General features: G+C 52.4%; 2 protein-coding genes across 4 annotated transcripts in view; one reads left to right on the top strand and one right to left on the bottom strand.

Annotated features, from left to right (window-relative positions):
• The window catches only part of Gramd4 (GRAM domain containing 4), a 76,861-nt gene extending 67,192 nt beyond the window's left edge, over nt 1-9,669 (top strand). For all 3 annotated transcript variants that reach the window (XM_050128451.1, XM_050128459.1, XM_050128467.1), the window contains exons 10-19: nt 386-434; nt 1,613-1,684; nt 2,096-2,139; nt 2,206-2,315; nt 2,417-2,571; nt 3,957-4,101; nt 4,915-5,008; nt 5,782-5,866; nt 6,953-7,021; nt 7,411-9,669. In XM_050128451.1, coding sequence (XP_049984408.1) covers nt 386-434; nt 1,613-1,684; nt 2,096-2,139; nt 2,206-2,315; nt 2,417-2,571; nt 3,957-4,101; nt 4,915-5,008; nt 5,782-5,866; nt 6,953-7,021; nt 7,411-7,515 — 928 coding nt within the window. In that variant the 3' untranslated portion in view covers nt 7,516-9,669. The remainder of the gene's footprint in view (nt 1-385; nt 435-1,612; nt 1,685-2,095; nt 2,140-2,205; nt 2,316-2,416; nt 2,572-3,956; nt 4,102-4,914; nt 5,009-5,781; nt 5,867-6,952; nt 7,022-7,410) is intronic.
• A 1,331-nt stretch (nt 9,670-11,000) lies between these two features.
• Cerk (ceramide kinase) overlaps nt 11,001-15,489 on the bottom strand; it is a gene marked incomplete at its 5' end in the record, with an annotated part of 42,373 nt that continues 37,884 nt past the window's right edge. The window contains 2 exons of the mRNA XM_050127748.1: nt 11,001-13,480; nt 14,478-14,686. Of these exons, the coding sequence (XP_049983705.1) occupies nt 13,426-13,480; nt 14,478-14,686 (264 nt within the window). The remainder of the gene's footprint in view (nt 13,481-14,477; nt 14,687-15,489) is intronic.

Here is a 15,489-nt window from a genome sequence, read left to right as displayed (position 1 = left end):
TGAAATGCCTTTGAAGGAGTCTAAGTCCCCATTAGTCTCCAGCCCCTAATCACCACTAATAGGCATTGTTGTTAATAAAACTTTATTAACAGACCAGTCAGAGGGCACAATGAGTTCAAACAAAACAGTGTGGCTACTATATAGGCTGATAGCCCCCTATCAGCAATGGCTGCTATTGCATATGCCCCAGCAGAGGGGAAACCAGCGTGGATGACCATGACCAATGAGATCTCAGGCGAGCAGCGCAGCTTCAGGACTCTCTTCTAGGTAGCCAGCCCTGAAGGGGCAGAGACCCTTACTCTAGCTGGTAGCTCAGCTGGAGGCTCGACTTTTGTTCCCCAAAGGTGACACTGTTTTCACGGTTTGGGTGGCTTCTGTTTTTCAGGGGCTGGCGGATACAATGGAGCATCGTGCCAGAAGTGTCTGAAGCTGTGGTGAGTCATGACGGCAAATTGTCTCTTTGTCTTAATCAGTCAGGGGCATATCATGGGGAGTCCAGATGATCATTTCTGCCCTGGCCAGGAGGCTACCCGCACAGACACTCAGCTGTCTCAAGTTTCACTGCCCAGAAGCAGATTGCCCTGTCCATCTGTCCTGGGTGCTGTTTTCTCTCTGGAATTGATGCCAGGGCAAACAGGGAGCTACTATAGCCCCCATACAACCCGCTGGGTGGGGAGGCGGACAGGATGTCACACAGGTCGTCATGTCTCCATCCTGGGTGCTGGGGTCTGGCCCCTGCCTGGTGGGACACTCTCACCTGCTCGTTAACAAGGCCCTGGGTGCTTTTATACTAAGGGGGGCAGCTGTGACAGAGTCCACATGGCCCCTCAAATCTGATTATTGGCAGAAGTTTGCTTTAAAGGGACTGTTGGGCCTGTGGGGCAGAGGGAAGCCACCATGCCTGTGGGCACAAGTGACATTCTGCGGAGTACCTAGGAAATGGGGTAGTCTCCAAGGAGGCAAGCCCGTATCTTGCCCAGCCCTGGGACTGGGAGACCCTTAGGAGACTCTTAGTGAAGCAATAGAGCACTGGTTCTCAGCCTTCCTAATGCTGCGATCCTTTTAAACAGTTCCTCATGTTGTGGTGACCCAACCATAAAATTATTTTCGTTACTTCACAAGAGTAATTTTGCTACTGTTAGGAATTGTAATATAAATATTTGATATGCAAGGTATCTGATATGTGATCCCTGTGAAAAGGTCATTCGACACCACCCCCCAGGGGTCATGACCCACAGGTTGAGAACTGCTATAAAGAATCATGTGAACTTTACAGACCTGGGCCTTAGTTTCCCAACCTGTCAAGGAGTAGGTGGGGACAATGCTGACAAGACATAGCGTTGGAATGAGCCAGGGCCTTGGTCTGCCACTGTGTTTGCTCGCCCTCTGGGGCCCCACAACCTGCCCACTCTCTGCACTGGGGCAAGGCAGCAAGCACAAGGGGAGATTCGACCCCGAGCCCAGCAGATGTCTTCACACCCAGTCCTCTGACAGTACAGGGACTGCGATGACCCACAGATCCCTGGGGCCGGGAGCCTTCCTGCTGTTTGTCAGTAATTTTTCTGAACTGTTAAATTTCAGTGGAAAAATTCTCTCTCCCCTTTGACTGAAGGAACCTGCCAAGGAAGATCTGACCGTGTCTGAGAAGTTCCAGCTGGTACTGGACGTCGCCCAGAAAGCACAGGTACCACTGCTGAGCCTGCCCGTTACCCCAGGAGGGGGGACCCCTCACATGGCTGCTGTAGGTGGACCTGAAGTTCCATGCTTGTTCTAGCCGATCAGTCTCACTCTGTTGAGGTGGCAGGGGAACGTGGCTTCCTGACGAATCTCTGACCTGATGAGAATGGAGCCTTTCGCCACCAGGGCTCAACACCCCTAGAATTCAGGGCTGAGCATTCTCAGAAGTTGGGCTGAACTTTTCTGTTCTGTTATTTCCAGTGGCCTTAACTTTAGACCAAACAACCCCAAACCTGGGAGAGGCAGTGGCTGGGTTCCGGTGGGTGTGGGCTGTGTATGTCCCTGGAGCCCTCTGGGTGTGTCTGTGTGACTGACAGGTACTCGGGCTTGTGGTCACTGCAGTTTCTTCTTCATATAGAATCTCTTTGGCAAGATGGCAGACATTCTGGAAAAGATCAAGAAGTAAGTGGCTGTCCCCACAGTGAGGGTGGTGTGCACCACCCTGTCTGACCTCCGTCTTCCTTCCAGCTTGTTCATGTGGGTGCAACCCGAGATCACGCAGAAACTGTATGTTGCTCTGTGGGCCGCCTTCCTGGCTTCTTGCTTCTTCCCCTACCGCCTGGTGGGGCTCGCTGTTGGTAAGGAAAAATACCGCTGTCCTGGGAGATGGTGAGTGGAAATGGGCCAGGGCGCTCACCCACCCATTGTCTGCATGGATGTACCCCTGCTTTCCCCTCAGGCCTCTATGCTGGCATCAAGTTTTTTCTAATTGACTTCATCTTCAAACGCTGCCCGAGACTTCGAGCCAAGTACGATACGCCCTACATCATCTGGAAGAACCTCCCCACCGACCCCCAGCTCAAGGAGCGTGCCGGTGCCACCGTGTCCCGCAGGGTGAGTCCCCCAACCCCCACCGCCCCAAGGAAGGTGCAGGCAGAACTGTGAAGCTGGTGGACCCAGACCTCCAGCTCTGTAACTTCTGCTCACTCGAAGCCTGGTGTTTCCCAGCCCTTACAGCCTTTGAGATAGATGGTGGAAAGTGGTTCTCCCTGTCACCGCCTCCTTCGTATGTCAGGCCCAGCCAGCCCTGGGAGGAGTGGGCTTGTGTGTTATCTTCAGGGTCTTAGGTGGATGGGGTGCCCAGGCCCAGCCAGCCCTGGGAGGAGTGGGCTTGTGTGTTATCTTCAGGGTCTTAGGTGGGTGGGGTGCCCAGGCCCAGCCAGCCCTGGGAGGAGTGGGCTTGTGTGTTATCTTCAGGGTCTTAGGTGGGTAGGGTGCTCGGGCCCAGCAGCACTCTCAAGAATGTATAAGAAGTTTGTAGAGTTTCCATAGGATTGTTCCCTCAGGAAGGAGTGCCCCAGTGACCGCCCCCCTCCCCAACACATACTCTTTTGTGGGAGTGAAGCACTTAGTGGAGTTGGGAGGGTCACATTCTGGGGTCCAGGACAGCATAGATTGTTGGGAACCTCAGATCAGCCATAGGCCAGAGCAGCCAGGCCTGGAGTAGCACTGCTGACTCTCTTCCCACAGGTAGAGGTCACCCAGGACACAGCTTAGCCTTTTGGAACACTTGAGGGCCTATTTTAGCACTGGAGTGGCTGGGACAGGGACTTCCTAGGGCTTAAGACCATGTAGCACTAGCTAGGATAAGGCTGGTACATCCCAGGGGAGACCACACCCTCCTTTTTCTGCTTGTATCCATCCCGCCCCATATGTCTGTGCTGAGTTATGTTCTGCTCTTTTTGCTTGCCAGTTCACATCACATGTCCTCCTTTTTTCCTTTGTGATGGTCATATGTGTGTCTGTTGTTTCCTTTCTGGCCAGCTGTCAGGGCATGACAAGGTACTGTGTCCGCGTGGAAGCCCCTTGTCCTGCTGTGAGCTGGTGCTGTGTCACTGCTGTGTTGTGACTGATTTTCTAGAGTTGTGTGGCCAGGTGACTTCTGAAATGTCAGTTTTAACTGCTTTAGTGCAGAACCCATGCGAGGCAACAGTGCCCATGCATCTTGTGTGCTGGGGCCCAGGCTTGGGTCCAGCACTGTGAGCCTGGGAAGACTGTGAACATCTCCAGGGGAAAACGTGTCGCCCCCCCCCCTCCCATCCAGCACAGGCAGAAAGGGGACTCTATCCAGTGCAGGGCCAGCACCTCACATTCTCCTGAAGGAACAGAGCCTGTCAGTTCGCTGCTGGTATAGGTAGGGAGGCCAGTACATCCCAACACCAGCAGCTGTTCCAGCTGCTTCTCCTCAAAGCCTGATCAGGACTGTGTGCTGTTGGCAGCTACAGACAACCTCATCACGGAGCTACGTCTCCAGTGCTCCAGCTGGTCTGAGTAAGGATGAAGATGCTGGCCGCTTTCACAGCACCAAGAAGGGCAATTTCCACGAAATCTTTAACTTGACTGAAAACGAGCGCCCGCTAGCAGGTAAGTGTGCAATGAGTCCATGACCCAACCAGTCACAGAGTAGATGGAAGTACGTGGGACAGGGTCTGAGCCCACGCAGGAGGCGTGACCTGCTTCAAGGACACGCTGAAGGAAAAGGCCCAGGCTTACTTCCCAGGAAAGGTTCATAGGAGTGGGGTCTTGGGTTGTTCCAGGAATCAGGAAGAGGTATGACACCATATTCCCTGCCCTGTTTTATCAGCGTAGATTCAGGGATCAGCATAGATTCTCCAAACTGGAATCTCCAGGGAGTAGGGCTCAGTTCTGCCCACCTGCTGGGGAGTCCCATATCATTAGCATCGAGGGACAAGCCTGAAGCCTGTTTCCTATCCAGGCGTGTTCTGGCACTTTGACTTGAGTGTACCACCTGCCGCAGGTATCTCAAGGCAGTCAGCCTTCTGGAAAAGTTTTCAGTAAGTGCCTGAGATGCAGGGTTGGGGGTTGGCCCCCTTCCTTGAGCATCTTCAAGCTGATGTGTGGAAAGCTGCCTAAGGTAGTGAGGACTACAGCTAGCTTGATTTGGTTACTGTGAAAGGAAGGCCCTTTCCTCGGACACTAGGTGATCTCACTCCTGGCAGGCCTACTCCCCACACTGTGGACTCTGTGTATACTCACGGTGCTGGAGATGGAACCCAGGGCTGCCCCGTGCTGGTTGAGCACTGCGCCCCCATCAGCTCACACACTCGGACCTTTTCTGATGGTCCTCATGGATGTGGGCACAACTTTAGCACCGATGTAGGTTAAGGCCCAGGTATTTCCAGAGGAAGGAAATTCCAGATCCATTTTTTCCATCAGTGTGTGAGAATGGTTGGCGTTGCTGCCTCATAAACCGAGACCGGAAGATGCCCACGGACTACATCAGGAACGGGGTTCTGTATGTGACAGAGAAGTGAGTGTTGCCATAGGCTGAAGCATGACTGGTGGGGAGGAAGTGGGAGAGGGTCCTCCCCAGGTCCCAGACACATGCCCAGGTCCAGCAGGCAGGCTTTGCAGTTGCTACAGCCTAGGCTCTGTTTCCCACTCTACCCAACTGTCGGGCCTTCTTGACCCCATTCCTGGACCAGTACCAGCCTCCCTTGAGCTGAAGGGGTCTCTCATCTAGGATGTTTATGTGGGGTCGAGGCTCTTCAGATGGCCAAGGGTATAAGCTCTCAGGAATGGGGTTTTATAGTGGTGGTCTTTGAGTCCATGACTCCCTGCTGTCTGAGGCTAGGCTAAAGGTAGCTTTGGCATTTCTTCCCTAAGTGGGACTACATAGCACCTTGTCCTTGCTACACCTCAGCATCCCCGTGGGATTTGAGGGTTACAACAGGAATAGGGTATACAGTCATCCTCATGGGGGCCCCCTTTCTATCCTGTCTCCCATACATGCAGCAGTATCCAAAGCCCCAAGTACCTTTTTACTCACGCTGCCAAAGAGGTTGGCCCGGGAGAGCCTGGTGGGGCCTCAGGACACCTCCCTGTAGCTCCTGCTGGAATTTTCTGGCAGAGAAAGGCCTAGATATAGCGCAGAGCAGGCTGTACAGTTCCTTCCAGGTGCTAAGTGTGGTGGGTCACTGACCATCCCATGAGGCTGTGGAGGCAGTCGGGGAGGACCCTCCATTGCAGGAGCCCCTCCGCTCTGGCTGCTATCTTGTGCCTCTTCATTTCTTCCCTGACTAGTTATCTGTGCTTCGAGAGCTCCAAGTCTGGGTCCTCCAAGAGAAACAAGGTGATCAAGCTGATGGACATCACAGACATCCAGAAGGTGGGTGCGCACCCATCCCCCCACTCTCCCAGCCTGGGGTGGAGAGGTTTGCGATGATTCCCTGATTGGGGGAGATGCTATCGAGAGACGCCTTTGGGTGCCGCTGCCACCAGTGTTGCTCCATGCAGAGCCCTGTCAGCTTCCTTCTGAGAGAGTTGTGTCCCTTGGGCCACAGGGCAGTCTCGCTTCTCCCGCAGTCTTGGGAGTCAGCAGCTGGGCCGGACACTGTTACACATACAGAAAAGGGTGAGGTTTGCCTGACCAACTGTGCCCCCTCCCCCCCCCCGCCCCCAACTGTAAAAAGGATCTCATGTTGTCCAGGCTGACCTTGAATCAGTTTATTTTGTGCTGCTGGTAATCAAACCCAGGAATCCTACATGCTCAGCAAGCATTCTGCCAACTGAGCTGCATCCTAGCCCTTGCTGTGTCGTGAAGGGAGAGTTGGAGTTCTGTCACAGACTTCCACCTATGTCTGAGACTGCCCCCCACTCCCGACCCCCAGCCATTGAGCTCCTGTCACAGGTTCTTATGAGTGAGCACACAGATGTTTGTATCCACAGAGTGAGGCTCAGCAGTTTCCCTAGAGTGCCCACTCCCTAAATGCGGAGTGGGCATTCCTGGAGGGGGCATTCATGGGGGGGGGTCTTTTTCTCTGGAACAGGAAGAATCTATTGAGTATGGAGCCAATCAGCTTCCCCATCTGAGGAGCCTGGGTGCAGGCCAGCAGCCTAGATGTGAATAGTCCCTAGTACTAGATGGGGTCTTCCTGTTTCCTTGGTTCAGCCCATGGCTGTATGGTCACTCCTACAGGTTTAGTCAGGGCCACGATCATCCTAGCCTACCCTTAGGGACCAGCCATGCTCACAGGTGGCTTTCTACAGACAATCAGCCCCTGGGAGTGGGTGGGGGACACCTCAGAATCAGGAGACACAGCCCTTTTAGCTCCTGTGGCTGAGATGTCCAAGGTCTCCACAGGTCTTGGTGTCTGTGTGCCTGGCAGAGGAGAGTGCCCTAGGCTCGTAGGACACTGGCTTCACCCCTGTCCCTGGGAGAGGCTGGTTGGTGATGGCTGTGTTTGCCTTTCAGTATAAAGTCTTGTCCGTCCTACCTGGCTCAGGCATGGGAATTGCTGTATCAACACCATCAACCCAGAAAGTAAGTGCCTGGCAGATGACCTCACCCCCTTCCCCATCTGTCACCAGGGACCTGAGTGAGCCTCCCTGGGATGTGGTTTCAGTTTGGGTAGAGGTTCCTTTCTCCCTCAGCAGGAACCTGCTACATGGAGTCAAGGTTCAGGAAGGTCAGCTTGGGTAGGCACCGTAGTTATAGGCTAGACAGGTTGGTGGGTCCCAGAGGGAATGGATCCTGCATCCTTCCAAGGAGGAAAGGCCGGGTCCTCTTCTCGGCTGGAGCCTTCCGGGTGAGAGGAGTATGTGGTCATTTGTCCCTGCCAGGCTGCTGTCCTGATCTGACAGGGTCCATTCTAGCCCCAGCCTGGCGATGAAGTGCTTACTCACCCATCCCCCTTCCATTTCTTCCCCCAGCCCCTGGTGTTTGGTGCCATGGTGCACAGAGACGAAGCCTTTGAGACCATTTTCGGCCAGTACATGAAAATCACGTCTGCAGCAGCCTCTGGTGGTGACAGCTAGTATTGACTCTGAGGTGTTGCTGGAACCCTGGCTAATCACTGGGTAGAGGATCGGACGGGATGTCCTCGTGATCTTTGGCAATAATTCTCCTGGACTGTGGCTGGTTATGGTGGTCTGGGTCCTGCAGACCCAAAGGGCTGGGACTCACCTGGATGGTGCCGGGCCGGCCCGTGCTGAGCGCGTGAAGCACCTTCGTGGACACCTGTGGACACAGGTGGGCAGAGGATCCTCTTAACCTGTTTGAAGGATGGCACACAAGACACTCGTCCTCAGGCCCTGCTAAGCACAGCTCCTCACTCTCTGTCCTGGCCTGGGTACAGACCCAGCACCTGCCATCCTGAGAGACTCCATGATCCCATGACCCCTGTTCTCCAGAGGCTAGAGGCTTTTTTCCATCAAAGCCATAGCTGGGAGTGGTTATGACCCCTTCTTGCCAGAATGGTAAGACAGAGAGGAGTGGTGGGGAGGCCCCTCTCCAGTGAAGAAATGGCCAGTCATCTCTCGTGGCCCTCAGACCCTCCTTCCATGTTGGACCTACTGTGGGCACTGCAAGACTGTAGGTAGGGCCTCTCTGGGCTTGGTGTTTGGGGTACCTCCTCCTCCATTTTTGGTGTCTGGGCCTGGGCTGTCACTCATCTGACCCATCTTGGCTTGACACTCCAGCCAAGAGACCAGACCAGTAGTTGATGGCCAGCGAGGTTCCAGAGTGGCGTGTTGGCAAAAGCACACCTTTTTAACACCTTGCTCTTCAGTAAGGTTTTGAGGGCGTTCTCCACTCCAGCTGCTGTTCAGTGAGCATCAGTGGGAGTCTGGCTGGCGTTTGGCCTCCAGGCTGCAGCTGCTCTGAGTAATGGGGTGGGTGGTTCAGGGAGCTGGGCTGAGGGGCTACCAGGGAGAGGGGAGGGCCCTGTGCCACAGGAGACAGCTGTGGGAAGAACCTAGGGGTCAGGGGCCGAGTTGCCCTGTACCTCTAACATCTGACAGTATTCCTTCCTTCCTACACGCTCTGCAAGGCCAGGCAGACCCCACCCTACCCACGCTTCCTGCCCCAACAAAGGTGGAGACTGCAGGGGTGGGTGATCTTGCAGGCCTGGGCCTCTGAAGGGTGCAATCACCACCCCACCTTTGCATTTTCTGGGTGGATCACTCTGGTTCCTTCAGCTTGTCCTGAGTCCTTCAGGTGTCACTGAGATTGTTTTTTTGAAGAAACAGAAGATTATATTTTTTACAGAGAGCAAGCTGTTTTTCTTATTTTTGTATCATTTTTCAAATGTAATTTTTACCTTTGCGCCAATCCTCATTTGCTGGTGTGGGTGTGAGGCCTGGTGGCTTGGGCTCATGACACCCCATTTCCAGGGGCTTCAGGCCACACACTGGGGTTGGGAAAGGCTTGCCAGGCAGCCAGATCAAGCACACATACCACCCCAATGCGCAACAAAGGCCACATAGCTCCAGGTACATGGATGGAATAGTCTAAACATGGAGGCAGGACCCTCCTCCACCCAGAGCTGTGGCTTGGGGCCCTGTAATATTCTCATGCTCTGAAGAGCATGGAGTGCGATAAGTGGGGGACCTGGTGGCATCCCAACATGCCAGAGGGGAGGAAGCGTGGCCTATGACTTGTCACTGGAGGTGGCTGTAAGCTGATACACACACATGGATGAAGCACACATGGCGGTTAACGCTTTCTGGACCCTGGCAGTGCCCAGGTTGGTGAATACTGTCACTGGGGTGCCACATAGAGGCCTTGAATAGGCTTTTAGGGTGGACCAAGCGGTTTAGTTTGAGTCTCTTTCTCTTGGAAAGAGAGATGAAGACTGGCCCATGGTGGACAGGGCTGGGCCAGGGGCCTGTGCAGGCCCTAGGCTGTTAGACACACTGGGGTTTATACTGGATTGTGTGGTCTGAGCAGGTATTTAATTTCTGACTAATCACTGACCTAGAATGTTCAATTTTGTATGTCTGAAGCTTGAGTCTGTTTTGGATCTGTACATAATTGTTATTGGTGTAACTTTTGTTCTACGAAAGGATCATATTCTATAAAGAACTGGCAGGAAAAAAAATCCTCTCACTTTTTTTTAAAGAAAAATCTTGTTTAGATACAAAGTCTTGTATAAATTATAATTTTTATTTAATAAACCCAAAATGCTCTAAGCTAAGGCTTGGGGGGGCTCTTTTTTTTTTTTTGGCAGAATGTATAGGTATTGGTTGTTAGAACAACTGAGTCCTCATGGCTAACACTGCAGCAGGGTTCAGCACAAAAACACATGGGAGAATGAAGGCGTGGGGCCTTGGTAGTGGGTGCTGTTTGCTCTACTGCGCTCCCCGGTGTGAGGGATGCTAGGAACAGAAGGTAGTCCCTGGGTCCCAGAAGACAGTCCAGAGGAGAGGTGACTCGTCTGGGTAATGTGAGGGGGTGTTTGGACCAGGCAATGCCTTGGGGTTGCGGTATAAGCCCTGACCCTGTTGAGCGGTGGTCTCTACCAGCCTGGGGTCTTGAGCAGAAAGGTCTCTGGCAACGCTATGACTTTATTGATTCAGATGCTGACATCGGACACAGGGATACGAGGAAACCTGAGAGTCAAACCTGGAAAGGCATACTGATGGTGCCTGTCCCCACCGCATCCCAAATGAGCTTCCAGTAAGCAGGGGCTGCCAAGACCTCTTTGGAAGGGGACTAGGACCAGTGGGTACTCAGGAATGTGGCCATAGGAGGTTGGACATTTGTTTGTTCTGTCCATTCACCCACACATCATCCATCTACTGACCTATCTTTATATCCATCCTTCCATACACATCTGTGTCATCCATCCATCCATCCATCCATCCATCCATCCATCCATCCATCTTATTTCTGTCACTCCATCCATAGCTTACACCTGCTTTGATGCTGGGATACAGCACAGTCGGAGTTCCCTGGGAACTTGTCAAATAGATACCCTCAGCTCTCCTGAGAACACACCCACTGTGACTGTCCAGTCACTCTCCACTCACCCTCCCTGCCCCTCTGCGGTCGTCCTTCCTGCACCCGTGGTGCAGCCTCTCAACTGTGAGGCACCGCCATGCCTGGTCCTGGTTGAGCCCCTCATCTGGTTTCCTTAGGCCAAGTGGAATAGGTGAGGGCGCATGGATGCGACCCATACATGCGCCACCATGGCTGTAGGGACACAGGTACCCGTGCTCAACCTGGCACAATTGCTGTGTGAGTACAGCTGGGGTACCAAGGCTGAGGCACGAAGCCACACCTGGGGCATTTCTTTCAGGCAAATGGCAGAACCTCCTAGCTAAATAAATCTGCTGTGTGAGACCCATCCCAGGCTAGACTGGCAGCAGAATGACCCAGGCTGGGGTGAGGGACGGCCAGATCTCTCAGGGAGGGCACGGTCACTCAACCTCTTAGCACGGCTTCTCTAAACTATGTTTTCTTAAAATCTGTTTTGAAAATAAGAACTTGTGGGGGGGGAAAAAGAGGGGAAAACGCCAAATTCTGCCCAAAGTTAACTTTATTTTTGTGTCATCTCAAACATATCAGATCAAATATGCCTTGCTAATCTTGAAGCCAGCAAGATCAGGAAGCATATTGGGCCATCCTCATGCCAGAGCTCCCGGTTCAAGAGATTGTACACGGACTGAAGCAGCTGTGGGGAAGCCAGCTGCTCCCCACCCCCGCTGCTTCATTTTCATAAGAAGTTGCTGCCTATGACTGCTGCCTAATTGTTGTGCACCAGTGGGCCACAGAGGGAATTAGAATATGGACCAGACCCCTACAGGCTCCTAAATTGCCACTGTCTGATCTTTACTCCTGGCTTGTTTATTTATTTTTTGATTGTTTGTTTTTCTCTCTCTCCTAAAATACCTAAGGCCTGGGGTTGGGCTATTGCATCTAAAAAGCATCATGGAGACCATAGCCGACTGCTTGGGAATGTCAGGGGGGCTCCCTCCCATCCTGTGTACAAGTGTCAAGGGTCGTAAGGGTCTTGACACTCACGATGCTCCATGATAGTGCCAAAGTTAGATTCTGAACATGGCCTGCACTGCTAAGCACCAACAAAATGTCCTCTACCTGGATCCCCTCCTCCAGAGCTGGCAGTGGCAGGGGTGAACCAGGGCGTGGGCAGCGTGTAACAGGGCCAATGGAGACCTGAATCCTTGCGAGAAGAGTACAGTTCCTGAGAGCCAGGAGCACCCACAGCTGCCTCAGGTCCTGGGCCCCTCTAGAATGCCGGGATAAATGGACAGCAAGGTGGCCACCCCAGTGTCTGCTCTACACTGCTCTACCTACTCCAGAGAGCTGCTAGTCTCACACCTTTGGGTCCCGCCTATCCAGGAAGAGACCTGGATAGAAACTGCTAGGTGCATGTCCTCTCTACCCAGCTTTCCACTTGACCATCGGTCGTTAACTAGCACCACTACCCGATTACCTTCAACATGGTCCCTAAACATGGCCGCCTTTACAGCTGCCCTTTTGTCTGGATGGGACTGAATACTAAACCGAGAATTTCATGGATGGCTTCAAAACAGAAGCCCATGCCAAAGCACCTAGAAACGGGCAGCCTGCAGAACTCTGTAGTGACTGACTAATAGGACCTGCACGAGATGCATTCTTTCCCCAGTGCAGAACCTAAAACCTACTCTTGTAACAGTCAGTGCCCCTCCCCCTTCGCAATCCGAGTTTATGCTGCATACTCTTCTCAGATGCATCCACTTGGAGACACAGCACAGGCCACAGTGTGTGGCTGAGAAGCTCCTGGGTCAGGAATGCCTTCAAAGGAAACTTGTCATGAGCCCAGGGCTTCCGCCAGAGCAGCTAGAAGTCCCCTTGTGGAGACAAAGCAAACAGCCAAGACATGGATTATATACCCTTTTGATAGACAAGGAGCAAGCTGTCGATAATTACATGGAATAGAACCCACAGTGAGGGAAGAATGGATATGGACCCTGGGAATAGACACAGGGCTTGCACCAAAGTACCCGGGGGCGATCTGGGATAACCCGCCACTCCACTGTCGACACTCAGGTTGAGGGTGGTATAAAATCCCCAACGTACCCTCTGTGCATGCCAGTTGCCCTCTGCCCACCCCCCACCCACTAGAGCCCAGCTGTGCCAAGTGCTTTGTTTCCAAATGGAACCTCCTTTTGGCCGGTGATTGACAGACTGCTCGGGCCAGAGTGTGTTGGCTACCAGGGCTGACGGAACGAAACTTCCGGTGGGTACTTTGCTGGTTGTCTCACAGGACGCAGCTGTGACGGCGGCAGATGTGGGGAATCCTGAGGATGAGACGTCACCCTGGGTGTCTTCTCGCAGTGTTGTGGCCCCGTTCTGGAGGTGCAGCTGTGCAGAGGACCTCACTGTGTTGAGTTACGGTTGTGGCATACGACAGGGGCCACATAGCAACATCCTGATCAGAAATGGAGGTGTAAAGTGAAGGCAAAGAGAGCCATCTACTTTCCCAAACCTGGTCACAACTCCAGAGAAAATCTCACAAAGGGCTCAGAGTGACTGGGTCATTACCCGTGTGTCCAGATGGTGTAACCTGATTCCTGGCAAGTATTAATGTTATAATGTCCCTAAAATTATTGCAGTATAGCCACTAAAGGGCTGTCTTGAAATTTGCGTGGTCAGTGTGGCTAAAATCTAGCAAGCCACGCGCCAAACCAGCAAGTGCCTTTGCTGAGAACAAGATATGTGAAAAGCGACTCAGATGCACATAGAACCGAGGTGAGGGTGCCAGGTATGGATATAGAATTGTTGACAAAGCTGTCTTTTCTAAAACCAAGATTTACCTATCAAAAATAAATTTCTAAGTTTCGATGGATGTATCAACATAATTGGTCTGTTGAATTTTTCTTAAGTAGTTTTCACACTCCCCAAGCTCAAGGCAGACGGCTTCTCAGCTTTGGGATTCTTGCTTAGGACTGTTCTTCGATTCCCCGAGCAAAGAGGCGCACCAGCTGGCAGTGGACCCTGCAGAGATAAACAGCTGCATTTAAACTGCACGTGTGTTCCATCGTTCACAGCCGACCTGAGCCCCTCACCTCCCAGAATCCTACGGTTCTACCTTAGTCTCCGAATGTGCACAACCACACTAAATCAACAGCCTGTTTTCAAAAGACAGCTTGCTTTATTCTCCCTATGGAGAAAGACTTCGCTTGCTCTCTTCTCTTGGGTTCTATCCCTATACCACATGTTGGGGAAGAAATGCCCCCTCCCCCCACCAGCAACAGTGAGCATGCAAGTGAGCCTCCCCCCAGCCTACTCATAGCTTGGATGCTGGGCACTCAGGCCTAGTCTATGAGTTACAGGGGTAACCCGTGCTCTGAAGCTCGGCATCAACCCTGGAAGTTTGGCTAAGAATGACTCTGAGCTCCCCTTGGGAACCTAGGTGACTGAATGGGCGAAGTCACTCAGAGCCAGTCACCTAGCTCTGGCCTCTTGCACTTACTGGCCACTCTAGACTTCTGAGGTCCCCAAGGCTGTATGACCTCTCCAGGACCCTCTGAGACTCCACCTCCCTCTTTTTCTGATAGCCTCAGGATACTCTTCCCAATACCTCAGGCTAATACCTGGTGCTTCTCATCTCTACCTTGTACACTTATCCTTGACCATGAAGGCAAGATACTTTGTGAGGGAATTGAGGAGATCCAGGATTTAGGAACCCATGAAGCGAGTTACTTTTGGTTATTTTTCTAACTGGGGTGTTTGTGTGTGAATATGACAGACAGAGACCGAGACCAGGGGCAAAATGCAGAGTATAGGAGAGAAAGAAATAAGAACAGAGGAGCCTGAAAGCCCCACGAATATGCCTGTAAAACCCAGCACCACAGAGTTCGCCCTGCCCCATGCAAACTTCAGATCCCACAGCTTCCACACCCGGCATAAGGCCATGGGGAAGCAATGCCTCCTGTTTTCTGCCACAAACCCTAGCGAGTTCTTGCCGATGTCTGGCATCCCGCCCGCTTACCTGACCTCGATGGCAGGGCTGTGCAGGATCTCCCCGTCACAGTTCCAGGAGCTTCGAGAGGGTGAGCAGCTGCACGTGGGGTTGTCCGTGCAGATCTGCCCAAATCCCTGCTTCCCGTTCTCCTTCAGGTCGCTGTCCTCGTCGTCCACGTGCTTTGATGTGAACTGGAACTTCTTGACTCGATAAACTTCGACAAAAGTGAAGTCAAACTGCCGAGGCAAACATCGTGGGGGCGCCAGCCCATCAGTGAGACCAACCTTCCAAGCCACCAGTCCTCCCCATGTGACATCTTACTGACAGTATGTACGCAGCCCTCCCAGGAGCGTCAGACAACTACTGATAACCTTCGACATCTCAAATCTGAGGCTAGAGAGATGGCGCAGGGGCTAAGGGCCCATACTACTTTTGGAAAAGAGCCAAATTTGGTTCCCAGCACCCGTATCAGGTGGCTCACAACTACTTGCAACTTCAGCTCCAGGGGGTCCAATGTTTCTGATCTCTACAGGTTACTGATCTCACATGCTTATACCCATACACGGATAGACAGACAAACAGATAGACACACACACACACACACACAATATTTAAAAATCCTCTACAGATATGAGTATTCTAAAGAACCATATGATTCATTAGTGGTGATTTGTAGGATTCTCTCTTTTTAAAAGTTAATTATTTAATCGTATGTTTGGGGGGTTGCTTACATATATGTCTATGCATGATCTGCCTGCCTGGTGCCCATGAAGGCCAGAAAGAGATATTGGGTACCTTGGAACTGGAGTTACAGACAACTGAGAGCCATCATGTGGGTACTGGGAATTGAACCCGGGTCCTCTGCAAGGACTACCAGTGCTCTTAACTGCTGAGCCACCCCTCCAGGCCCTAGATTTATATTTTGAAATGAAGTTTACATGAAGGAACTGGTAAGGTTGACAGTATGAGATGCACATGCAAAGATGACATAACAACAGATCCTACCAACTAGCGGGGCAGGGATTGCCCAAATGTCAAT

This window comes from Alexandromys fortis, unplaced genomic scaffold, assembly GCF_014885135.2.
Source record: "Alexandromys fortis isolate MF-2015 unplaced genomic scaffold, M_Fortis_MF-2015_v1.1 scaffold_28, whole genome shotgun sequence".
In the NCBI taxonomy this organism is placed as follows: Eukaryota; Metazoa; Chordata; class Mammalia; order Rodentia; family Cricetidae; genus Alexandromys; species Alexandromys fortis.
Note: the sequence above shows the minus strand (reverse complement) of the source record. Positions and strands in the feature narration are given on the sequence as shown.